This window comes from Artibeus jamaicensis, unplaced genomic scaffold (assembly GCF_021234435.1).
Source record: "Artibeus jamaicensis isolate MK-2021 breed Jamaican fruit bat unplaced genomic scaffold, CSHL_Jam_final contig_700, whole genome shotgun sequence".
Taxonomy (NCBI): domain Eukaryota; kingdom Metazoa; phylum Chordata; class Mammalia; order Chiroptera; family Phyllostomidae; genus Artibeus; species Artibeus jamaicensis.
The window spans coordinates 10,271,723-10,297,667 of NW_026521930.1; the positions used below are offsets into that span (position 1 = coordinate 10,271,723).

General features: G+C 48.3%; 1 protein-coding gene across 7 annotated transcripts in view; it reads right to left on the reverse strand.

Moving 5' to 3' along the window:
* The window catches only part of ABCA3 (ATP binding cassette subfamily A member 3), a 49,747-nt gene extending 24,530 nt beyond the window's left edge, over positions 1-25,217 (reverse strand). The window contains exons 1-11 of one of the 7 annotated variants that reach the window (XM_037157207.2): positions 25,013-25,217; positions 17,067-17,254; positions 15,636-15,870; positions 14,643-14,722; positions 14,195-14,459; positions 13,135-13,262; positions 12,221-12,386; positions 9,008-9,267; positions 6,286-6,402; positions 5,882-6,002; positions 1,975-2,148 (exon numbers count right to left, since the gene is read on the reverse strand). In XM_037157207.2, coding sequence (XP_037013102.2) covers positions 1,975-2,148; positions 5,882-6,002; positions 6,286-6,402; positions 9,008-9,267; positions 12,221-12,386; positions 13,135-13,262; positions 14,195-14,459; positions 14,643-14,696 — 1,285 coding nt within the window. In that variant the 5' untranslated portion in view covers positions 14,697-14,722; positions 15,636-15,870; positions 17,067-17,254; positions 25,013-25,217. Of the gene's footprint in view, positions 1-1,974; positions 2,149-5,881; positions 6,003-6,285; positions 6,403-9,007; positions 9,268-12,220; positions 12,387-13,134; positions 13,263-14,194; positions 14,460-14,642; positions 14,723-15,635; positions 15,871-17,066; positions 17,275-17,635; positions 17,754-20,959; positions 21,111-23,002; positions 23,147-25,012 lie in introns of those variants that run through there. The other 6 variants (XM_037157208.2, XM_053671501.1, XM_037157210.2 and 3 more) reach the window with 6 other exon arrangements.
* Positions 25,218-25,945: the final 728 nt, after the last annotated feature.

Below are 25,945 nucleotides of genomic sequence, written 5' to 3' on the forward strand. Positions count from 1 at the left end.
GGTCACTGATTCGATTCCCAGTCAGGGCACGTGCCTGAGTTGTGGGCCAGGTCCTCAGAGGGGCACAGTAGAGGCAGCCACACACTGATGTTTCTCTCCCTCTCTTTCTCTGTCCCTTCCCCTCTCTCTAAAAATAAATAAATAAAGATGGGTTCTTAAAAAAAACAACTAAAGTGCTAGAAGACATTACCACCTGAAGGAAAAAAGTTCTGCGTAAAGATAAAGTCACACTGGAAAAAAAAGATAAAGTTACACTGGCCCGGGAAGGGTGGCTCAGTGGTTGGAGCCTCATCCCGTATACCAGAAAGGGTGGGGGTTCGACCCGTGGTCAGGGCACATACCTAGGTTGTGGGTTCAGTCCTCCATTGGGGAGCATATGGGAGGCAACTGATCAATGTTTCCCTCTGACATTGAAGTTTCTCTCTCTCCCTTTCTCTCTCTCTAAAATCAATAAGCATCCTTGGGTGAGGACTTTTTTTTAAGCTACGCTGAAGATTCCTGTGGCTACCCACCTGCCCCCTTACATAGACTAATCCCCCACCCCAAATGGAAGCTAAAACAACTAGTGATTGCATGGTTGGAAGAAAAAAGAGCACTCAGCCTGAGAGAGAGGACATCTGGGCAGGGCAGGGCCCAACTGGTCTTAAAACGCACACAGGTGGGTCGTGTGGAAGGGAGATTGCACTGCACCCCCTGCCAGTGGAGCCAGAACAACAGGGACATGATACTAGCACAGTGTCAGCCTTGTGGAAACTCACGGGCAAGCCCTGATCCTCCCCTTGGAACCAGAGCAAGCAAGAGAGGTGGGCCGGTCTGAGCCCATCCACCTTTCCTGGACCCTTCTGGGCAAGGGGTTTGAGTGATCCAGAAATGAACGGGCCTGCTCCTAAGAGGTGAGCTCTCCATCTCTGGAGACTGTCCAGCATGGGAGGAGTTAAGGGTTACACTAGGTGCTCTCTTGTCGCTTTAGAGGAGCAGGCTCCAGTCCATCAGTTGAAACCTGAGCGGCTACTGCAGGTTTGCAAAGTGGGAGCCCACATGGCCAAAGTTAGAAAAAAAAAAGTGTCTGATCCCCGTGATATTTAAAAAGTCAAGAAATTTCACAAAAATCAAGAAAACGATGTTCTGGTCTGTCTCTTGTTTTTTTTTCTTGGGTCTCCTCATCCTCATTGTCAATCATTGTAGGTTTCAGGGGACAGAGCGGGAGGAGATGCTAATTATTCTACTTTACAGAAATCTAAGGGTAGATCAAAACCCATGGGCTTTGACAGAGAAAGAAAGACAAATGCCTATATGATTTCACTTAAATGTTGAATCTAAAACACAAGATAAAGGAGCAAGCAGAACAGAAAGACTCATAGATATAGAAACCATTTTGACAGAGTGGGACTTGGGTGGAAAAGGTGAAGCAATTAAGAAGCACACATTGGTAGTTTCGCAACTCTCATGGGGATATAAAATACATATAAAATACAACACAGCCAATAACACTGTAATAACTATGGGTGGTGTCAGATGGGTACCAGCTTTATCCTGGTGATCACTTCATAAGTTACATAAATGTCTAATCACCAGGTTGTACACCTGAAACTAATAAAATATTGTACATCAACTGATATTAAAAAATAAAAAATTATTAAACAAAATAACAGGCGTTGAGACCTTGGGTATGATTGTTCTGAATGCCTCCTGGTGCAGAAAGAGACTCGCAGGGTGGAGTCCCGTACCGGCAGGTGCAGAGGCTCACAGCCTGGGTTTTCCTGCAGTAACAGCTGGTTGCAGGCGGGGCCTCGAGGGAGCTCAAAGCCAGCACCATGCCAGCCAGTGCTGGATACCGACGACCTGTCTTCCAAATGCATCACTCGCTTAGGTGTCCTGATGCGTCTGTTACTGGAGCTGAAGGTGCCTCTGCTTAGACTCTCTCTGGGTGAACCCGAATCAGCAAGGGTAATTTGCGAAAAAGAAAATACTCACCTTTTGCTTCAAATTTTCCAATGAGCTGGGCTCCCATTGCCATGGCGACATTGGACAGGATACAGGAGAACAGCTTCTGGCTAAGTGTCATCCAGTTGTATCGAGGAGCAACGAAGAAGTAGGGGATGTATGTAAAGAAGTACAGGCAGCCCCCGACAGCTGCTGCCATGTTGGCTACAGATGGAGAGAGGAAGGTAAATGTGACAAAATCACCCATGAGAATTTGCACAATGTGCCAGAAGGAAGCCTGTGAGCTGCCAGACCCCCTCCCTGCGACAGAGGCCCTGGTGCTGGGGAACTCCAGGCTCAGCCTGCAGTCTTTTCTCTTGGTGGGGTGCCTGTGCCCCAGGGAATGAGACCCTGCCCAGGGCAGCAGGTGTCCTCCTCATCCCAGGACCACACGTTGGTTTTTCCAACCCTCTCCTCTCCTACAGACCTCACTTCTAGTTGCCTTGACATTGCTCACCTGACATGACTAATACTGAACCCCCCACCCCAGCCTTACTCCTTGCATGGTCTTCCCTTTCTTCTTTTTAAAAAAAATGTATTGATTTTAGGGGGATGGGGTTGGTGAGGGGAGAGAGAGAGAGAAAGAAAGAAAGGAAGAAAGAAAGAAAGAGAGAGATCAATTTGTTGTTCTACTTATTTACGCATTCACTGGTCGATTCTTGTATGTGCCCTGACTGGGGATCAAACCCACAACCTTGACATATCAGGATGATGCTCTAACCAACTTAGCTACCTGCAGGGCCTGATCTTTCCCTTCTCATCACTCATTCATCCCACAGGTACTCTTTGGGCGCCTACTCTGTGCCAGGCCTGTTCCAGGCAAAGCCCCACCCCACCCAAGTTTATAACCCTGTGAGGACGCAGAGTCAACGAATAAGCAACAAGGCACAGAATGGGGACGATATATTCTTCAGACCAGGGGCTCTGACTGACAAGGGGTCAATGAAAGCTTTGATGAGAAGGTGACACATGGGAGAGGCCTGAGAGGGGAGAAGACTGCGCCGTGGCAATGTGGGGAAGACAGCGTGGCTTTCGTCCCCACTGGCAGCTCTCACACTCTTTGACCTTGAGAATCTTTTACTCCATTAGAAATTACTACGGATGTCAAAGAACTTTTCTTTATGTGGGTTACATGTGTATATCACAATGTTGACTGTTGGAAATTAATACTAAGAAAATTTAAAGATATTTAAGAATAAATATAATTAACCCATTATAAATGAACATAAATGTTTTTATGAAAAACAACTCTTTTCCCCATAATTTTGTGAGACAAGGGCATTGTGTCACATTTTTGCACACCTCTGCATATCTGACTTCGACTACAGCCAGGTGGTTCCATCTGCTTTTGCATCCACTCTGCTGTGTTACATTGTTTTGGGTGAAGTGAATAAAGAAATCAGCCTCACACAGGCAAGTAGTTGGAAAAGGAAGGGGTGTTGAGTAGCCTTTTAGATATTTGTGGACACTCCTTTTTGACACTACACTGTCGGGAGCCGACCAGCAACCGTCCCTTGACACAGTCGGGATGGATGAGATGCATCTGCACAGCAGAGGCAACTTTGGCCGGACTTCCTGTCTATCTCTCCTTGCATGTTTGTTTTTGCAGTTAGTAGGTGGTGGGATTTTTAGACACCTGCATTTCAGGCCCAATGATCTGCATAATTCCAATGAAGTTATATAAAATAATTTCTTGGCCAGAGACCAAAGTCCCCCCTAATGAAGTAGCCCCTGAATATCTAAAAGTTGATGGAGTTACAGCCCCTCCTCTACCTTGGACAGGAATATATATTAATTAGAAGTAGACAGGCAAAGAAACAGGAAAAGCTTGTTAGCCACTACAAACTAAGCACGCAGAAACAATTACCAAGGAGCCAGAGTCCATATTACATAGAGAAACATTTTAGACAGAAAGATAGATAGCTAAGTTAGACATCACAAAGGCCTTGTAATAAATTTTTTATAACCTCTGCTCGGTCTAGCGTACCCTTTTGCCCCATGCCAAATTCTAAGAACTTTAATAAACAATAAGACATTTAAACTCTGTACATAGAGCTATTTCAAATTGTCTGATTAATGGCTCTCTTGGCCAAAATAACCTTTGTTTAACATAACTGAATCTATGGAAATTCTTGTACTTTTCCTGGTTAACGCTGTATTGTTTTTTTCTGCTTAACTGATCGCACTCTGCACCTGTTCCTTTAATGTTATGCAACAATCTCTATAAAAATAAGGCCTAAATCAAACTCTGAGAGTTCAGTCAGACCCACAGAGGCTGGCTGTTCTCCAGCATCCAATCGGGTGTCTGACTCGTCATTCATCGCCTTGCCGTCCATCCTTCGGGGACCCTGAACCCTACCGAGGCTGGACCCCGGCACTACACCAGTCCACAAGCAGTAGTTTCTTAAAGGTTAGGTGCCATGTAGAATGAAACTAACCAATGAACTTTCATAGTGTTACACTAAATCCAATGGTCTAACTTGTACTTTGAATAGATGAACCTTCTTGCATAATTTTGTAACATGACACATGGGTCATTTGGAAAATATTGGCTGCTGAGTTATGCAGACCTCAATGTTCACATATTTTGTTATGCAGCAGAGGACCTAATTAGACATTTCTTCAAAAAAGACATAGAGATGGCGGACATGTGAGAAGATGCCCGGCCTCACTGAGCATCAGGGAAATGCAAATCAAAACCATAGCGAGATGCCACCTTACACCTGTCAGAACGCGTATCTCATCAAAGACAACAAAAACGCATTGGTGGAATGTGCAGAAAAGGGAACCCTGTGCACGGCTGATGGAAGTGTAAGTTGGTGCAGCCACCAGGGGAATCCTCCAAATATGGAGAATCCTCCAAAAGTTAACAATAAAACTACCGTATGACCCAGCAATTCCATTTCTAGGTATATACCTGAAGAAAACAAAAACAATTATTTGAAAAGATATATGCACCCCTATGTTCACTATAGCATTATTTATCATAGCAAAGATATGGAAGCACCCTAAGTGTCTATCGATAGACAAATGGAAAAAGATGTGGTATATAAGTGCTGGCTGGTGTGGCTCAGTGAATTGAGTACTGGCCTACGAACTGAAAAGTCACTAGTTTGATTCCCAAACAGGGCACCTGCCTGGGTTGTGGGCTGGGTCCCCAGCCGGGTGTGTATAAGAGGCAACCACACATTGATGTTTCTCTTCCTCTCTTTCTAAAAATAAATAAATAAAATCTTCTAAAAAAAGAGAAGTGGTACATATACACAATGGAATACTACTCAGCCACAAAAAGGAATGAAATCTTGCCATTTGCGACAACATGGATGGACCTAGAGAGTATTGTGTTATGTGAAACAAGTTGGACAGAAAGACAGATACCATATAATCTCACTTATATGTGGAATCTAAAAAACAAAACAAAACAAACAAAATAAGACGGAAACAAACTCAGATACGGAAAACAAACTTAATGGTTGCCTGTGGGGAGAGGGGTGTGGGGCAAGGGGATTAAGAAGCACAAACTTCCCATTGTAAAGTAAGTTATGAGGATGTGGTGTACAATGTGGAAACAGAGCCAGTGACATCATTATAACTACACATGGTGGCAGATCATTACCAGACTTATTGATCACTCTGTGAGGTACATAAATGTGGAATCTTTATGTTGTACACCTGAAACTAATATACTTAGGTATGCCAATTATGATTAAAAATAAATTAAAAAAGAATTATTTGGGGATGTATTTCAACATGCAGAAAATTGAGTCCAAAAGAAGGTGCGGAGTACAGAAAAATCCTTCAGTCTCTGGGTTATTTCTATTCATCCCAAATGAAACTGCCCATTTTCTGAGGTTTCATCACCCCTCAGCCCTCTGTTCCCAGGGGCAGGAAGACTCACCTTTGCTGAAGAAGGTGCTGACCATGAAGCTGAAGGAGATGGAGGAGATGGCGAAGCAGGCCAGGAAGACCAGCACCAGGGAGGGGTCGCTGTGTGTGAGGACCGCCACGTCCTTCTTCACCTGCATGTGCCACCCGGGTGTCAGCACACACAGGTGCAGCAGGGAAGGTGGAGACAGTAAATGTTCCGGCCATAAATGAAACAGGAGGGGATCGGCAAAGGGCTACGTCGAGTGCATGACAGAGAAAGCACTACTCCTCTCTACTGAGCCAGGCGGACTCCCTTGAAATCTGCAAGCATGGAACCCCGGGGGCTCTGTGGTGGTACCACGGCTACCTCTGGCTCTCCCATCAACTTGAATGCCATGCTCAGGATGTCAGACACCCCCCTGAAGCCACATTTACCTTGACACAGAAGAGCAGAGTCATGAAGGAGACAGTGACAAGGAGGAAGAGGAAGAAGAGCAGGAACCATGCGGTCCAGTGCAGCCAGCTGCTGAGTCCCATCATGCGCATGTACTCCTGGGGGCAGAGAGGCAAGCACTTCCACATGCCCTGACGCACCGTCCTCCACTGACACCCCTGTTCCCGCTGCCTGCCACACCAGGCCCTAGTGCCCTCCTCACACTGACTTTCCCTAGAGCCTCTGTGTGTGGGAGCGTGAGGCAGAGATGCGGGGTCATACATGAACCAAAAGAGGATGTGGGACACCTGGGCCAGGGGCAGAAAGAGTGACATACACACTGGTCGCAGGCAGAAGACACGGGTCCCACAGTCATGTCAGCCGTGACCTTAGGCATGAGAAATTTTGCCTTCTGAAGTGCTACCTACCTGGGACACCCTCTCTGCTTCCCAGCCAGGACTAGACATCTTCTCCCTCAGCCCGGTGAGCAGCCTTGCTCTCTGCTCAGCCATTACACACCTCACCCCCCCGCACCGCCTCAGGACCCCGTGCTTCAGTTAGGGCTTGAGGTGGGCATGCACTGTGCTAACTAAGCTAACGAACCCCCTTGGCAGCCCTTCATTCCTTGCAGCAACCCCAAACTCCTGGCCTGTGCTTTTGAGTCCCCCTCCAAGAAGCTGTGTGGTGGGGCTGCTAGTGCTGGGGTGCTGAAGAGCAGAGCTCTGCTCAGAAGAGCAGAGCCTGGCCCCTCCACTGTCCAGTACCAACCACACTAACACCCTTGCTGCAAAGTGTGGCCCAGGGCTGCTCCAGGATCAACAGTGGCTATGAGAACACTTCAGAAGCAAAAGGCACTGCCTCCCATCCTGCTATTCTGAAATGAGGGTTCCAGACTATCGTGTGAGGGGCGGAGGCCCCTACAGGAAGGACAGAAGCACACTGATGCTGGGGACAGGCCTTCCTCAAGGATCCTAGGTGGGCTTTAGGAGGTGTGGCGAGGAAACCTTGCTATTCTGCCAACCAAACTGACCAGGACACATAAGACTGCTATTCAATACAGCGGCCAGTGGGCACGTGAGGCTATTTCAATTGAAATTAATAAAATTAAAAATTCAGCTCCTGCCCTGGCTGGTGTAGCTCAGTGGATTGAGCGCGGGCCTGCGAACCACACGATCGCGGTTCAATTCCCAGTCAGGGCACATGCCTGGGTTGCAGGCTCGTTCCCTGCAGGCCAGTTCCCAGCAGGGGACACACAAAAGGCAACCATACATTGATGTTTCTCTCCCTCTCTCCTTCCCTTCCCCTCTAAAGATAAATAAATGAAATCTTAAAAAAAAAAAAATTCAGCTCCTGAGCTGTGCTAGGCACAAGTGCCCAGTGGTGACAACAGTGGGCAATAGACACAACATGTCCATCCATCATAGTGGACTGTTCCACTGGATAGCGCTGGCCTGGAGGAAGGGACCAGCACTGCTTGTGTCCTTTAAGCCAGGCACCATGCCAGGCTATTGATTTTCCAGCTTCTTCTTAAGCACAATTTCATGCCCTCAGAAAAATGTGAAGATTGGTACAATGGTCACTCACGTACCCACCAGTTAGATTCAATAATCACTTAACATTCTGCCACACTGGTTTTATCTATGTATCTGTAGGTGTGCACGGGTATGAACATTATTTTCTGAACCAACTTACTGTCCACTGCACACTATTTAAACTAAACATTGCACCATTTTATCAAAGCTATTTCAGATGCCCAAGCAGACAGTACCCGCCTCATCGGTTCTCTCTGCCTCAACAACCACAGGTCTGGTGCCTCTGAGAAAACTCCAAATGTCAGCTCACTGGCACTGCAGATATCACCCAAAAAGGAACTTCAAATGAATTCTGGATAATTCTAGCGGTGTCACTGGTATGGATTTACAGGTGACGCTATTCCTTCAGGCGCACTCAATTACGTCCATAACATTCTTCCAGTGTGACACTTCACACACTTCTGGACCTCCCATCACACTGTGCTGACCGTCTAGAACTACAGGCGTCCTTGATTAGATGCAGAGTGAATGAACCTCCTGCTCAGCCACATACGTAAACATTTTGGCTCTCTGTTAATCTAATCGCGAGAGCAGTTCTGTCCAGCAGAAACTGCAAGCCACAGGTGTAATTTAGAATTTTATAGTGGCCACAAAGAAAAAGTGAAAAGAAACAAGTAAAATTAAGTTTGACAATGTATTTGACTGAAATACTGTCCAAAATACTGTCTTTTCAACAAATAATCAACGTAGAAAGTGCGAATAAGATAGTTTACATTCTTTTCTTCATATTGAGGCTTAAAAAAAATCCAGTGTGTGTTTTACACTCTCGGCATGACTTAGTTCAGACAAGACACACTGCAAATGCTGGAAACCCGAGGGCCTGTGGGTCCCAGGTTGGACCAGGCAGCTCCAGAGCCCCGTTCAGTTCTTGGTATACTGCGTACAAAATACGGTAGTTTCTTATGGTTTTAAAATTTTGGATACGCCAGGGCTGGTTTCAAAGAAACCCTAAAGTAGGCTAAAGCCACCATGGGCCGCTGCCTCAATCCAGACTGGTCTCTGGCTCTAGCGTCCAGGAGCTGCCCCCGCCTGATGACAGGGCCTGGGACACAAGCGCCCCGGCCCCGGAGGGGCACTGCCTAGAACCAACTTGCGAAATGTTTTAAGGCCAAATGCAAAGAGGGTTGGTTACCTTCAGCTTCTTTTCCTTTTCCTGCACGACAGCCCTGATGATGGTGAGTGAGGTGTAAGTGAAACTCAGCATAAGCAGCAGAGGGAGCTGGTACTGGATAGCGACCAGAAAAGGGTCCGAAATGAAGGGCGGGTACGGGAACCTCTTGGCGATCACCGTGAGCTTCTCGAACAGCTGGTGTGTGGAGGTGTTGCTGTGGTACTGCATAATGGCTCTGTCCACCGCATGCTGCACAGCCAGGAAGCCTTCTCGGATGTAGCCTGAGTGTAAAAGCACAGGATATTCTAGCACGTGAGGTCAACGCGTGTTGGAAAAGCTGCAGCATAGGGTGCTCCCGTCTCGGAGAGCTGCGTGCCCTGAGCTGTACGCGGGTCTCCCTGCTGAAGCCGCAGAGTGATATCACCTAACGCCCTAAGGTCTCCTTCACTCCTCTAGTTTGTAGGGTCCTCCAGAGTTCCCTGGCTCGTGACCCTACCTCCTACTTCCAAGCCAGCTGGGCAGCATCTCTTTGACCTCGCTGCTGCCATCACACCTTTCTCTGACCCTCTCTTCTGCCTTCCTCACCCATTTCTAAGGACCTAGCAATGACAGGTGGGTCCACTGGGATAATTGACAATAGTCTGGCTGTCTCAAGGCTGGCCAATTAGCAACTTTAATTCCATCGGTCACCCTAATTCCCCTTTGCCATGTGTCCTGACATAGTCACAGGTTCTGAGGACTCGGATGTGGACATCTTTGGAGGGACGTAACTCTGCCAGCCAGAGCTCTGCTGCTGAGTTACCATCTCAAAGGGAGGCAGACACCATGGCCGTAAAAGCTTTTCAGGCCTTGTGGTTTCTCCATGCTGGCCCTTTTTGACTCCCCAAAGTGGTTTGTACTAAATTTCTGAAAATGAGAAGGGCCTGAGAGGAACGATAAACTGGGGATCCAGTGTTCCAGTCCAGAGCTAGACTTGGGAGGGACTGAGCCCGAGGAAGGAGTCAGTGTGGCTTCAGGAGAGAACGAGGCAGCCTGATCTCCTGAGGCCTGAGCCCAGGAAACAGAGGGAGCACGGGTGCAGGTCTGGGTGCAGTGGGCACCCTCACGGATAAAACACAGCGACTTACAGAACATCCGACGCTCTCTAACACAGACCGGCCTGGGTTCCAGCCTCTAGAGAAGAAGCAATATGCCAACCGTACCCTTACATGGGGTTATCCACCTGTGTATTTCCACCATTTCCCTTAGGTTTCCAAATCTTTTTATGGCAGTGATAATTGTAGGTGCTCAGTTAAGGACACCCATTGTTGTGCTGGGTGGGGGTTTGGTTCTCATCTTTACAACACACCTACAGAGGAGCTAACAGTATCCATGCCAAAGAGATGGAACCACTGAGGCCCAGGCAGCTGAGCCACACAATGGGGGGGGGCAGGGCAAAGCTGAGGGGTGACCCTGGCGTCTTTGGCTTCAAAGCCAGTACCTTTTCACAACATCACCCCACGAAACATCTTGCTTGCCTGCTCACACACGGTACTCTCTCGAGGCCTCACCGTGTTACCATAATGATGTCTTCATCATCATGACCTGTGTGGCTGCTCAACAGCACTCTGTGGGACGAAGCCGTCACTCTGTCATCAGTCCTTTCCCATTGCTGAAACTTTCATGATCATAAGTAAAGCTATGGTGAACACATTTGTGCATGTGGATTTTCTCCTTCCGTTACCATTCCAGGGCTAAATTCTTATCAGGGAATCGGTGCCTCTAAGGCATGGACCTGTGGGGCTGGGCCGGGGGAGAACACTGGACTCAGATGACCCAGGGCCTGCTGTGTGCCGGGTTCCCGTCCTTTCCACACTTCGCGTTTTTCTAACTGCTTTCTATGAGTCCTTTCTACAACAAAAGATAGTCACCCTATGTCATTGGCTGAAAATGTTTTCTCTGATCTTCTACTTGCTTTTAATATCCATATTATGTCCTTGAAATCTGTCAGTGTCAGTCCTTTCATCTGAGAACTTTTTGTTGTTGTTTGCAAGCTTAAGGAAATCATCCACACAGGCAGGAGCTGTAGCCCAGGCCCGGGTCTCAACAACCATTCTCTCCTGCCATTGATGTGTTTCTCCTTGTCTCCAGGGTTGGCGACCTATCCAGAACCTCATTCTGGGGCCTCTCGCACCTCACCTTGCCTTGCTCATCTTAGTCCCTTTTTCGGATTTAAAATCTTGCCCTGGAACATTAGCCTGGGGACAGGCCCTGACACTCGCCTGCCCATAAACTCTGGCTGCACACACACTGCCTTCTTCCTCCCTCCTGCTTGCCTGGTTCTCCATTTAAGGACATTTCTGGGTCTTTCCATCAAAACCTCTAACAAGCTTTGCCTCCTGCAGACAGACCTGTGGAATCCTGTGTTCTCTCCAACACTCTGGATGTTATAGAACCTGCACTTGCGTCTCAGCCTGAAGGTGACATCTTGTCCTGTTACTTCTTGGCTATCCAGCTTGTTCCAAGATGTGACCATGTTTCAGAGGCAACAACCATGCTGACTACCTGCTAAAGTCATGCGGAACAGAGCAATACACGCGCTGACAGGCTCTAGCTACCCAAGATCCAACTTCTACCACCGTCCCACAGATTCAGTTAAAGCACAGATCAATTACACAACCACGGAGTTTTAAAAGCATATAAAACTGCAGAGAGGCGGCAGCAAGGAAGAGAAGGAAAATGTAAAATCAAGCCCAAAATACTCAGTGCAAACTGAAGCTCCCTAAAAACCGAAATATGTGTTTCATTCAAGAGTATGGCCCTGGCTGGTGTGATGCAGTGGATTGAATGCCAGCCTGTGAATGAAAGGGTCACCGGTTCGATTCCCAGGCAGGGCACATGCCTGGGTAGCAGGCCAGATCCCCAGTAGGGGGCTCACAAGAGGCAACCACACACTGATGTTTCTCTCCCTCTCTTTCTCCCTCCCTTCCCCGCTCTCTAAAAATAAATAAATAAAATATTTTAGAAGAAGAGTATATATCTTCTGAGAAAGAGGAAGAGAGTCTTTGCTGTTTGCAAAGATGATTTTAGCCTTACAGAAGACAGTTTTACTGGATGTTTTCCTTCTTCTCCTACAAAGAAGATCAAATATTACTAAAAGGTATTTCTGCAGAGACATGCAAAGTGGCTTCCCTCAGGTGATTATCACCAGTCAGCACCTTGGGTGGGTAACACGACCTGAAAGGTGCTTCTCACCAGGTTCTCCGCCATCGGGGGATGCAGGTTCCCTTGGTCCTGGGTTTGGGAAAAGTGGAAAAAGGGAGCTGGTGTGCCATCCCTCTGTCTCTTTCAAGAAAAAGGAGCCCGTCTGGGTCCACATGTAATTTCTTCGTGTGTAACTGAACCGTAAGTGGTATTTCACCTGTGGAAACAAAGAGAAAACCAGTTGCTCTGAGGGATCCAGACAGAGGAGCAAACAGCTGTGCCAAATGAAAGAGGTAAGGGAACTCTGTCATCCTGTGAACTCGCCACTCGCCCAGCCCGCTCCCGCCCCGCCAGTGCCGCGTGGCCTCTGAATGGCAGAGTGGGTGGCCCCGGCCTGGGGCAGGCTGGGGGGACAGGGAGCCCCACAGGAGCATGTTGGGTGCTCTTTGCCAGTCCTCTTTTGCTGTCTACCCACATAAACTCTACACGTGAGTGAGGGCTCTCAAAATAATGCTAGAGAGATATGTGATGGCTTCCCAGTCTTAACGCCACTGGGCAAGCAAAAACAAATTTTTTTTGGTTTGTTTAAAAGATATAACTGAAACGCTAATGCCACGTCATATTTCAGTCTCGAGTATCCGCTACTTTCTGGTCTATCCCATCTGACTCGACCCGAAGCGGCCTGGAGGCCAGTAACACCGTTTACGAAATGAGAGGACACAAAGGGGCCTACGGTGACGGCTTATAGGCTGCTTTCTTCAAGCAGCCAAGGCTTCTGAGTCGCTCTGGCCTGATGGGCTAAAACGTCCCCAGGACTTCCTCAGTGGAGAACGAGATGGCAACACTGGCCCCAAAGGGAAAGTCGGACATTTACTCCCAGCCAGGCAGAGTGCTCCTGTGGGCTGAACTAGTTGGGAGGTGGGAAAGCGGGGGAAGGACCTGGCTTTGTCGGGCTGAGTCCTCACCGCCAGGGGCAGGGGGTCCTTGCTGTGGTTGAAGGTGTGCTCGAACACCACGGCGGCCAGCACGTTGGAGGAGCGGTTGTCGTACCTGATGTAGTCCTCAAAGTCCTCCTCCGAGGGGAAGCCGCGGACTGTGAGGAGCATTGGAGTTGAGTTGCCCAGTCGCCTGCCCCACTTGAAAAATCTGGACAGTTTGTTTATTTGCAGATAAAAGGCTGAAAACTTACAGGTTTCTCTAGGGTTGTGTAAACCTTTTCTGAGACTCGAGGAGGTTTTTATTTTTGGTGGAGAGGCGGGCTGCTGTGAAGACAAGCAGAACCTCGCAATTACAGCCGGCCCTGGGTTTCTGGTGAGACCGGAGGAAGGGCTGGCAGCAACGCCAAGTGCATAACCTCCTCCACGCGGGCGGCCGCCCTGCGCTGGGATCCACTGCGAGGGTTAGCTTCTCTTCTAGCCATAGTGGTGTGCTTTAAAACTTTCAGTAGATACTAACATATAGCCTATTAAATATTCCTCTGTCACCCAGACCCCTTTTCATATAGAGGGTTTCAGTCTGATCACCCAGTGAGGGACCCAGGACCTTCCCGTAAGCGTTTGCTACACTAAATCAAAGGAGCCACAGGAGGTCTTTGCCAAAATCAAGAGGAGAGAAAAAGGAATAACTCTTCTTATCCTGAAAGCAGAGAGCTAGGAGGGGCGACTAGAGCGTGTTTACCAGGAGTGCCCCTCAGCGGGCTTTGTAGTGACTCACTTTTAGAGCTGTCCTCCCCAAACCACACCCCGGAAGGGTTCTTGGCACCGCACTCTCAAACCGCATCTTACGCTTGTACATAATTGAAGAGATTTCTCTGAGTAAGTGACCACCCATTCCCACTGTGGGTAATTGGGTGCTGCTCAAGCTGTCACATGTCACATCATTTGGCCCTCACAACTCTCGTCCCCATTTTATAATAAGACATGACAGAGTTAGGGGATTTGCCCTGGTGACACAGCTGAGAAGAGATGCCAGGTCTGGAGAACGGCCTGAGCCCCGCAGAGAAGAGGATCTCACAAGACGCCTCACCTCTCATGTTGATCACCAGCGCCCTTTTGGCCGTCTCTGTGATGGTCTTCGCCGCATCGCTCTGGGACGGGACGTAGGCGAGCTCCCAGGCGTCTCCCGGAGGAGGGAAGTTGAAGAACAGGGGCAGCTCCTGGATTGACTGGCTGGGGTATATGGTGGCCTTGGGCACATTCTCCGACTGGATCTTCAAGCGAAGCCAAATCAGGATCCCAGAAAACAGCAAGGGCAGGAGGAGTTCCAAGACCGTCACCAGGACCTTCCGCTTCTGGAAGAGGAATAAACTCATGTGCTGACGGATCGAGAGGCACCAGAATGGGCTCGTAGAGCCCCATCCTCTGGGGACACCCTCTCCTTCAAGCTTCACTCACACCCTGAGCCCCCGCCTCCAAAGGTGCCCACACAGTGGGTGCACGCTTCTTCCCGCTGTGCCGCCAGGAGTGGGACTTACCTGCAAAGTGTAGTTCTTCCAGAGCAGGAGTGCCAGCTGCCGGAGCACTGCCATCTTCTCTCTGGGAGGTATGCTTAACACTAGTTACAGACCACGGAGAACAAAGTTAGGGTGTGCTGTGAAAACGTGCTTTGTGTTTAGGAGAGTGCAGGGGAAAGGGGTGCAGAGTGAGTCTTAGGATACTCCCCTCCCTCCATGTTTCTCTTGGCCTTCTTTTGTATTGCCTTAACTCAAACTAGCACGAGAGAGAGAGAGAGAGAGAGAGAGAGAGAGAGAGAGAGAGAGAACAGTTCTACTCCTATGTTAAAAAAAAAAAAAGGCACTCTTTTAGGAAACTGACCTTGTTTCTTCCTGAAACTTAAGATCAACAACAGGCTTTTATATGCAATGTGATTGCTACAGTGGTATTTATCGTTTGATAAACGCTATTCACATGTTCCTTTAGTTTATATGAATGTCCTGTTTCTTAGCAAAATATTCAGGTTGATGGAATTCCTCTCCCTGACTAGCTCTACTCTCAACCAATGCAGAACCAGTAAAAGGAAACTCAACTTATCCCGGGGGTGGGGTGTTGACTTCTAAGTTTGGAGAGGGCTATGGGGAGGGCGGGCCACCGGGAATGGGGGCCCTCGCTGGCTTTGCTGACCCAGGAGCAGGATGCAGGCAGGCACACACATGGGTGGGATGGCGGTGCATGCTTCCCTGCCGTGAGCCCCGAGGAGCAGTTTTTTCTGCTTTAACTCTGAGTATTGCTATCAAGCCTCCACTTGAGTGGTCATTTTCCTCCAAAGAAAATCTACCCTATGTTTCTATGAATGTCATATTTAAATCTGGCACATACACTGGGGAAGTCTGCTGAGAGATTATCACATGCAAGAGACAGCAGAAACCAGAGTGGAGGTTTAGAAGGGCGTCTCTCAATTTAGGGAAACCCATTTCCCTAGATTTCAGGTGTGAGAAGGAAAGACAGCCCGGAGTTCATCAGACGCTTACCTGCTAGAGAAGGGGGTGGTCTGAAGTAGCTCAGGAAGACCCCGACATGCCCAGAACACAGAGGCACCACATTCCAGAAGCTGCAGGCATGGGGGCTAAAGCGTGGACCAGGCCACTCAGACCTACGGTGGGCAGCAAGGGCGGCAGAGGAGGGAAGGCCCCAGAGAGCTCCTGGTCGCCGTCCGCGCACGGAGGATGCAGGTGGAGCAAGAAGAACCCTTCACAGCTCACAGTCCTTTAAGTGGGGAGAAACCTCTGTGACTCACAGGGGCAGAGCTCTGAGTTCAGTGAATTGGCTCCATGATCAGGCTGACACTAACCTAATGCCATCTATTAAGTGAGTGAAGACCACAGAGAAGACTCAGACAAACGCTGGTCAGCCACCCATCAGTGAATGCAAGCTGACGCTACTGCCCAAAGCACCTGCCTTCAGACCCAGCGCATGCCCAGCGAGAGCTTATTTCTTTTTCAAAATGGCTAGTTTCACTTTTGGCTTCAGTCAGTTGAAAATAATTTCCATTAAAGCCCCTTTCTAAAACTAAGCTCTTGCTTTTTTTTTTTTTTTTAAAGATTTGTTCAGCCCTGGCTGGTGTGGCTCAGCGGATTGAGTGCCAGCCTGTGACCTGAAAGGTTACTGGTTCAATTCCCAGTCAGGGCACATGCCTGGGTTGCAGACCAGATCCCCAGTTGGGGGCGTGTGAGAGGCAACCAATCGATGTTTCTCTTGCACATAGATGTTTCTCTCCCTCTCTTTCTCCCTCCCTTCCCCTCTCTCCAAAAATAAATAATTTTTAAAAATCTTTTAAAAAGCTGTGTTTCATCTCAGTGTAATAATAGTTACTCAAAATTTATGCTATAAAGGATAGTCAGTAAATATTTGTAGACAACACAATTGTAAAAAGTTATTAGTTAATTTAAAATACGGCTTTCAGTTAACCACATGGTTAAAATGTAAAGAAATTAAAGCTAAAATGTAGTATTAAGTGCTATTAAGTGGCAACATAATAAATTATCCCAATTCTTTTAAAATTAGCAAGGTGGAAAACTGTTTTAAAAATCAGTGTAGACAGGTAATAAGAGAGCCATGACTTAAATGACACCCATGGAGGCCTGTGGTTTCTGGCAGGTTTCTGTAAGTGAGTTAGGCTAAGAGGGGAAGACAGCAGGGGCCAGCCATTTCCTGGTCATCTGGCCTGGCCAAAATGAACTTTGTTCCTCTATCTCAAGAGAAGAATGTAAAAAGGATCACAGTTTACAGAAGTCTTATGGTCAGAGAAGTTTACGACTTCCTTCTACAGAAAAATCTGTCCAAGGAAAAATCACATCACCATGCTTAACCCTCTCTCTAGGCCTGTGGGGAGGAGGAGGTGGTGGAGCAGAGACGACCCTCCAGCTTTTTACGAGGCTGTACGGCAGTGTCTGGGAACTGACCTGAGTCCTGGGAGAGGCTCCCGGCTGCAGTCTTCCTCCGGTGCTACTGGAGGACTGGCCGAAAGGAGGCAGCCCTGTGCAGAGGGCTCTGGGGTGGGGCTGGCAGGGTGACCTTGGAGATCTGGAGCACTGACGCCTCTTGGGATATCAGGAGGAGCTCACTGCTTGCTGGCATGACTCTCTGGCACCTTTAGGCAAATGGAGGGTGCTAAAGCACAGTTTGGAAAATAATCATGAAGCACCCCTCACCAAGTTAGAAAACCAAAGAGCAACATAGATTGTAAGTATGTTACTTAGAATAGAACAGACCCTATAACAAAGAAATATGGATTTAGGAAAATGGGGACCAGACTGCCAGGGTGGCTGTTTGTTCGCTCCTGCCACATTAAAAGATAAGAAGCTTTTCTATTATATATACTTTTATACTTACACAGCCTCCTAATACAGCTCTGGCTTCTGATATCAACACCGTTTTATAGACAAAGAAACCAGGAGGAAAAGTCTGGCCCAGGATCGCACAGCAAAAAAGCCAAAGACCAGGATCTAAGCCTCCCAGGCTGTGTTTTTACCTGCTATACTGCTGCATCCTTGTGTATCCTAAAAGCAGTAAACATCTTTATATAAGATTTGTATATATTGCTCCCAGAACCTAACTTTAGAAATGAAAAGAAAATATGTCCCTTGACCCCACCACTTTAGTAAGTATTTTATTTATTTCTGTCTTCCCATAGCACCCAGTTTGCTGCTTTGTCCATGTGGGACATCGTCCAGTCTCACCAAACACTATACTTGCGTCTGTTCTTTTTGAGTAACAAAGAATTTAAAGGAGGAGATTCCCGGAATTACAAAATCGGGAAGGCTTTCTGGTTACAAAAGCAAATGTACACGAGGAAAGGAGCTCAAGTTCCTTAAAACACTTAACCCTGGGGGCACCAAGAGTCCCCAGAAGTGGATATGACCTTGAGCCAGAACTAGCTCAGGCAGGCTCTACTCTAAGGCAAACACTTGGCCCCTTGCAAAGCCGCCACCTCCGCCCCAGAAGAGCAAGTCTGAGGACTTCCCCCTGCAGAGGCTCACTTCACTCTTCTAGGGCCAGAGCCGGGAAGGGAAGGGAAGCTTCTCCCCACGGCCCCCACTAAAAGTCTTGTTTGCTTACTGTTAAAATATTAAACATTACATAAATTGTTGAGTATTTCAATATTTGCTTTTTAAGTGACTAACTGAATTGGTCCAGGGTGAGTGCATACCGTGGGCTGCTAATTTCTGAGAAGTCTCTTGATGGCACATAGAATTCCTCTAAAAATGTTTGTTCCCAGAGACAGACTCATAGACGGAGGACGGATGACAGCTAGTTGGCGGGGGGAAGGAGGTTAGGGGGTAGAGGGATTGAGCAAAAAGAAAAAAGGACTCATGGGCACGGACAACAGTGTGGGGACTGCTTAGGGCAGGAGGGTATAAGGGGACTAAATGGTAATGGAAAAAATATATAATAAAGATAAAAATTTGCCCTGGCTGGTGTGGCTTAGTGGATTGAGCAGCAGCCTGTGGACCGAAAGGTCACAGTTTCGATTCCCAGTCAGGGCACACGCCTGGGTTGCAGGCTGGGTCCCCAGTTGGGAGTACGCAAGTGGCAACTGATCCATGTAGCTCTCACACATTGATGTTTCTCTCCATCTCTTTTTCCCTCCCTTCCCCTCTCTGTAAAAGTAAATAAATAAAATCTTTTAAAAAAAGATAATGTTAAAAATAAAAATGGTCTTTCCAGTACCTTTCATTAGTTTAGAGCTGGGGGCCGTGCCAGTTCACGGGCGCCCAGGTGCTCAGGGCCCCCTGCTCAGCTGAGCACTCTTGAGTGTATGTTGAGGAGTCCAGGCTCATCCACTTTAAAATTTGTGGGTTCTTTAAATGGTGGGCTTAAATATGTCCTCTGATTTCTATATGCCTGTGCCAAAAAAAAGTTTTATTTCTGCATATATGGAATGGAATGGAGTTCATTCTTCTAGAGAGGTCACTGCTGAGCCGGCCTCAAGACCAGTGAGCAGAAGTGGACAAGGCACACACCCCGTTACGTCACATGTTCCTGTCACGTCCCAGGCTCAGTGTCTCTCCTTCCATGGGAGTCTGAGTCCGCATGGCGGACAGGGAGGCAGGGGGAGAAGGAAGGGGTCTCAGTAAGGCCCCATTCGTGCCTCCCATTATCAGGCAGAGAACAGACAATCACAGTGGTTATCCATGGTCCTGGCCAGGACTCAGCACCTTTCCTGAGGACCGAGGTGGGCGAGGACCTATCTCAGCTGGGAAAGCACTTCCTTTTCAACACGGGGAGTCCACAACAGTCAGCAGTACTAAGGGTCTACATGTGTACAGACCGAAGAAGGCATGACAAATACTAAATTTTTGCTGGTAGAATCTGTGGCCTTTCAGGACAAAAAAGCATTTATTTATCCAATGAACATTTGGCAAGTGTTCACTGTGTAATGGGCAATTGTACCAGGTACTAAGGATTTGGAAATAAAAATCCCAGTGTTCTTAATCCAAGGAGTTCACAGTCTGTGAATGTTGCTTGTACTGTAATCGCTAAAACTTCAGCCAAATAAAAGCATCATGAGATTCCAGAGAAGACCAAATTTGGGATGCGTGTGTGGGTGTGTGTAAGAGAACTCTAGGAAGGCTCCCAGGAGGAGGCTACATGATGGACTGGTCTCAAGTTTCTTGTTAGTTGGGGTGGAAGGGCATTACAAGATTGTATGGAAGTGAAGAGTGTGTAGGCGGAACAGCAAGCAGTTTGGAGTGGTTGGGAAGGAGCAGCAGGGAATAAACCAGAAAGGGAGGCCAACAAGGGCTTGGATGCTGTGCCAAGAAGGGAGCAGGGGTGGGGCGTGGAGGTAGAGGGTGTCCAAATGTGCGGTAATGCTGCTTGAGGGTATTTTGTTTCACTTAATCTTCTACCCAGTATGTGATCTTTTTCTGGGGGCTGAGTGCACGGTAAATAATACCAATAAACACTGTAAATACAGGCTGAAACTAACAGGCACATTTATAGAATATGGTCCCTGCCAGGGAACTCCGCTATTGGACTCCGAGTGGGGTGAGCAAGATGATCTGCTGGAGTAATAGAATGGTGAGAAATTTTACTTATATTTTTCTTTAAAAATGAGGAAAAAATTGATTTTACTAATATTTGATACATGGGAAGACCCGGGCACCCTTGTTGGCCTGTGTGGCAGCAGCCATGGCATCCTGATGGAGGAGAACATGTTCCTTGACATGGGACACTAGTTTACTTTAAATCTCTCAGACATGTTGGAGCTTACATGTTTCAAGATATTATGGTTATAGTCAGTTAAAAACAAAAACAAAAACAAAATCAAGACACTCAAATAGCCAAAGTAACATAATATTTTGTAGTGACTTAGGAATAACTGTGAAGATCTTTTGTGACACAGAGGTTCACTGGTTATCTTGTGATTAAGAACTCAAAGAGGACTTCTGGTCAAGATGGCGGCATAGGCAGACATGGCTCACCTCTCCTCACAACCACATTAAAATTACAACTGAAATATAGAACAACCACCACTTGGAACCATCAGAAATAGAGTTGAATGGAAGTCTGACAACTATGAAACTAAAGAAAACATTCATCCAGGCTGGTAAGAGGGGTACAAATGCTGAACAGGCTGGTCTCACACCCACTTTTAGTGGGTAAAAATTTAGGAGGGAGATCTCAGGACTGAAGAGTGCCAGACCCACACCAGGCCCCCTAGCCCAGGGTTCCTGTGTCAGGAGTTAAGTCACCACAACTTCTGGCTGCAAAACCAACAGGGACTGAGTCAGTGGAAGAAATTTCTGGAGTTCCAAGCAATTCCTCTTCAAGAACCCACACACAGACTCACCTGCTTAGACTCATTTCCTCTGAACTCCAGGACCAGGGTAGCAGCTTGAAAGGCACCAATGGTATACAGGGAGAGAATGAAGTGTCTGGCATCAGGGTGAGCAAAGGCCACTGTCTCTTTGCTAAACCCTCTCCCCACAGAGCTAGTAGGCTGGTGCCATATCTGAGCCAACACTGTTTGATCCACCTTGGAAATCTCCAGAGACTCTGCCCCACCCAACTTACAGGCCCACCCAAACTGCTTCTTCTTATGAATGGTTGGTCTTAGATCATGCTTCACAACTTCCTAAATCCTATCAAACAAGCAACAGCTGGCTTCAGTGAGCTCCAGGCCCTGCACTGCAGTAGTCAGATTAGAATCACAGCTTGGTTTTTCACCTGGGAATCTTCAAACCCAGCACAAGTAGCAGCCATCTCAGATTGCTTTATAACTCAGGCAGGGTGGCCCCAAGTAAAACACCGGTGGGAGCTGACCTTGGCCTGCACCACCCGGGAAACCCCAGAGCTAGCACACTCAGTAGTGTGCTACAGACTACCTCAGAAGTAGGTAGGTAGAACTGCACAAGTGAGCCTCCATGGAGGGTGGAGGGTGGTGGTCAGTGGTCACAGCCAGTCCTTGCAACTGACTGGCCTGGATAAATCCCTCCCATTGATCTACCAGCAGCTACCAAGGCTCAACTACAAGAGGAAGGTGTATTCAGCCCACACAGAGGGTGCACTCAAATACCCAGCCTGGATGATAAGGAAGCCTGTGGACCCCACAGGACACCTACTACATTAGGCCACACTACCAAGACTTGGAGTCATAGCTGCTCCACCTAATACATAGAAACAAACACAGGGAGGCTGCCAAAATGAGGAGACAAAAAAAAGATGGCCCAAATGAAAGAACAGATCAAAACTCCAGAAAAAGAGCTAAACAAAATGGAGATAATCAATCTATCAGATGCAGAGTTCAAAACACTAGTTATAAGGATGCTCAAGCAACTTAGTGAGGACCTCAGCAGCATAAAAAAGATCCAGGCAGAAATGAAGGACCAACTAACTGAAATAAAGAGCACGACTCACTTGATCATGTGGCCTTGTTTTAAAGACAGCATATGTTGGTATAATGGATTCTGTACCATTAGTACATTGACAAAATTTAATCATCTTCACTTTTCCTCTCATTCCTTTTAAAGCTCTCTATTTGTGTATACAGGCTGGGGCAAAAGTAGGTTTTTGAGTGTGTATGTGAAACATGGCGTTTATTCTTGTATTATTATTCTTTAACTGTTGTATTATTTTTCATATGAACAACCATAAACCTACTTTTGTCTCACCCTGTATTTCTATGTCCATATCACTCAGGACAATAGTATATGTCTACAATTTAGAAATAAATATAATATACAGGGGTACACGCTCAAATTCTTTTACATAAGAAGGTACAAGAACAAAATTTTTAGACAACTTATTTACACAAGTGGTCCTGGCGTGGTTGAGGTGGGAAGAAATCCATGAGGCTCAGTCATTGTCCTAGAGCACCCTGCTCCGACCACCCAGGCTGGCTTGAGGCTGTGGCCGTCTGCACTGAGAGGGTCCAGTAGAGACCTAGTGTGCTAGTCTCACATTCAGCACCGCCACCAGCTCTGTTCAGGGTCAGCAGCGTCTATCTCCTCAGGATTATAGGGCTCTGAGTTTACACTAAAGCTCCTGGTGGGAGTCGGTAGGGTATATTTTTTGCCAAAGATGTGGCCCAAAAAAAGGTGACTGGAAGAGAATTCCATAAAATCTGTCTCTGCCTGCTATGCCCTCAAGTGCCATTCCCAGTCTTGCTAGCCTATCTGCCTCTCTAGGTATAGAAAACAAGGTAATGGGGCAACAGAGAAACTCCAGGGAGAGGTAACCATAGGTCTTCTTTTAGAAGCAAGACAACAGACTCATTACTCAGCTGCTGCAAAGGTTCCTACCTGCCTGTTGACTCCAGATCTCTTCAAATGTGCAAATAACTCTGTACCAATCATACACTGCCCCCAAGTCACCCAGGATGGGAGTGACGCACCTTATACTTTTCCACTGGTGTGGGGCCTTCTGTGGGTTTGCTGGTTTGGAATATCACCCACTGTATCTGTCTTCACCTTCTGAAATCCCACGCTTTCTCAGCCCAGTCCCAGCACCTCTGTGAAGCAGCCACTGATAACACTGGTTGAGAGGTTCTTCCCCCTGGCTGCACAGCAGAATCTTCTGGGGGTGCATTAAGGCAGAAGCTGACCTCTCAGAGGTCAGCTTCTCAGCGGTTCTGGGCTCTGCTCTGGGCATGAGACTCTTTCCCAAGTAAGTCTAATGTGCAGCCAGAGTTGAGACCTTTTCCTATTGAAAACCATCCCTCCTCCACCTCTGGACACCTTCAGTGGCTTTTCTTAGTGTATGTTATGTCTCAGTTACTTGTGAATAAATCACCTCTTTAACTCCACCCTAAGGTCCCCAAGAGCAGGAACCATGTCCAGTAAGTCTTTCAAACACTCACAGAGCCTTGCCCATCATTCTCCCCAGAATTCTAGAATTTTTCCCCCTCAAGAGACTCAATAACAGAGAGTCTACTGCTGTCTCAGGAAGCTGGCATGGAGAAGAAACTGTTAACCAGGGAGTATTACCTGGGTCTTCCCAGTTTATACTAAGTCAAAACAGGTTCCTATGAGACTGCCTGGCACACGCACCATGGAGAGCTCGCATCTTTATTAAAAACAAAACAAAGACTTGAGCTACCCTCTCTTGTTCTAAGTGGCTTTCTCATCAGCATGGTGGTAGATCACCTTAGAAAGTGAATGATGCCATCTTGATGGCCAAATATAATAAATGCTCAATTAAAAAAATATTTTTTCCTAAGAAGTTAAAAAAAGGCAAAGGCAGGTAGACATTCTCAGGGCATCCATTTTTACCTATCTTCCCTTTCTCTTACATTTCCCGTGATGCAAACTTCCTAAAGGAAAACAGCTTTCATCTTTTCCAGTTTACAAAAGGCGGCTTCAAAATGTACTGAATCAAATGATACAGTTGCTCCGGAGAAAGGAGCATAACTCTTTCACCTGCACCTTGCCTGGGTCTCCACTCTGTTACAGGGTCTCAGCCACTCATTTAACAACTCTTTCTAAGTGCCTGTCACAGGCGGGCACTGGCTGTGTGCTGGGAGTGCAAGCCCTGCCAAGATCCACTCTGTACCTACAGGGAGCTCACAATTCAGGAGGCAAAGGGGCAAACAAACAGAAATAATACTATAAGGCAACAGCTTTAATTAAATCAGGTCCAAGGAAGTGAGGAGGGCATGCATTCATGAACCAAAAATGCACCAGATGTACACTTGCCCTAAGCTCTCCTGCAGGAGACAGGACCTGCCTTCATAAAGCATATAGTGTACTCTGTGAGGACAGATACCCGTGTAAACACAAATCCATACCAAATTCAGACTGACCATGGACACCAGAGGTTGTACATAGGGCTGTTGCAGGCCCCTCTGCCTAGACCAGGAGTTCCCTTCCTGCTATTCCCTACACAACTCCCACCCCTGGACCCCCACTGGGACCCCATTCTGGGACTGAGGGGTTGGGAGCAAGGTGGACTCCTGTATGGGGAACGGTTCCCACACACACTGCGACTCTGCACCAAGAGTGAGCCCGCGGCATCCTTGGGGGCCCTGCCTTGGCTGCCCAGCCTGGGACTCAGAAGATGCTCAGAGTGCCTGCTGGATGAATGCTGGTGGGTCTTATCTTGGCTTTGCATAAAGGATTCCACAGTAATTCTATCTCCGGGAAGGTTTATGTTTCTCCGAGGGCGGCCAGCTTCAGCGACCTGCTTACAGGGATGGGGACACGCCCAGAAGCTGGAGCGATGGAGAAGCCTTAGGGAGGCCCCTCCCGATGCACCTGCTAGGCCGCAAGGATGGGCACGGGCTAAGCAGGGGACAGTGCTGGTTGGCGGGGGTCCAGGGCAGGTTGGCTGGGCTGGGGGCCGCCGAGGCAGGGAAGCAGCCCCGCAGTTGCGCGACCCGCAAGCGGTGGGTCCCGACTGCACTCACCGACCCTCGGCATCCGGGCAGGGGGCGGACAGAGGGCTGCTCTCTCGCAGGGTCCACTTCTACAGCTCCCGGATCCACTCCCACCTCGCGGAAGCCGCCTATGCTGACAGATGCTAGGCCGCCGCCACCGCGGGGAGGGGGGAGCCTGCAACCAGTGACAAGCAAACACACCTGGCGGCTCCAGAATCCTGCAGGGGGCGTGCAGTCCGACTCGCGCATGCGTAGTGGGCGGCCCCTGCGGGTGCCACCCATCCTCTGGTCATCCCAACCCCTCTTGCGCCTGCGCAGTGCCCAGCGCAAGGGCCAAGGCTGCAGGTGGCGCTGGACACCTGGGGCAATCGAGGGTTGGGACACAGGATAATCGTGTTTTTCATAGGTGCTGTGAAGCCACTGCCGCACTCCTCGCTGGAACCTGGACCTTCTCAGGCCTCCTTCCATTTCCTTTTCAGCACTGTCTCTTGTTGGGTATGGTGCCCTCGTATCCTTACAAAGAGGGGGTGGGCCTCACTCACCACTGGTGGGCAGTCAGTCTCTTGTGTCGACCCTGGGAGGGTAAGGAACTGTCTGGAAACGGTTGTAGGGGTGGGCAGTATGCCTGGGCATTCCAGGACATGACCACGGTAATCAGGTGCGATTCACAAGGGCGGGGAAGCCAGGTGGTCCTGAGATCCGGTGGAAGTCACTTCAGGCAGGAGAGCCTCAGGTTATGGCTGGGGCCACCTCGGACCGCAGGGTTCCAAGGCCAAGTTGGGGGCACCTTGGGCAGGAAGGTCAAGGGTTGGGTTAGACTGAAGGGTGGCTACGTCAACTAGGTGTCCCTTGGAATGATAGGGTCCCAAGGCAGGGGCAGGGATCACCTACGTGGGAAGGGGTCGCAGGACAGGGCAAGGTCACCTGCTGCTGAGAGGGTTCTGAGGCCTGGTTGAGCACACC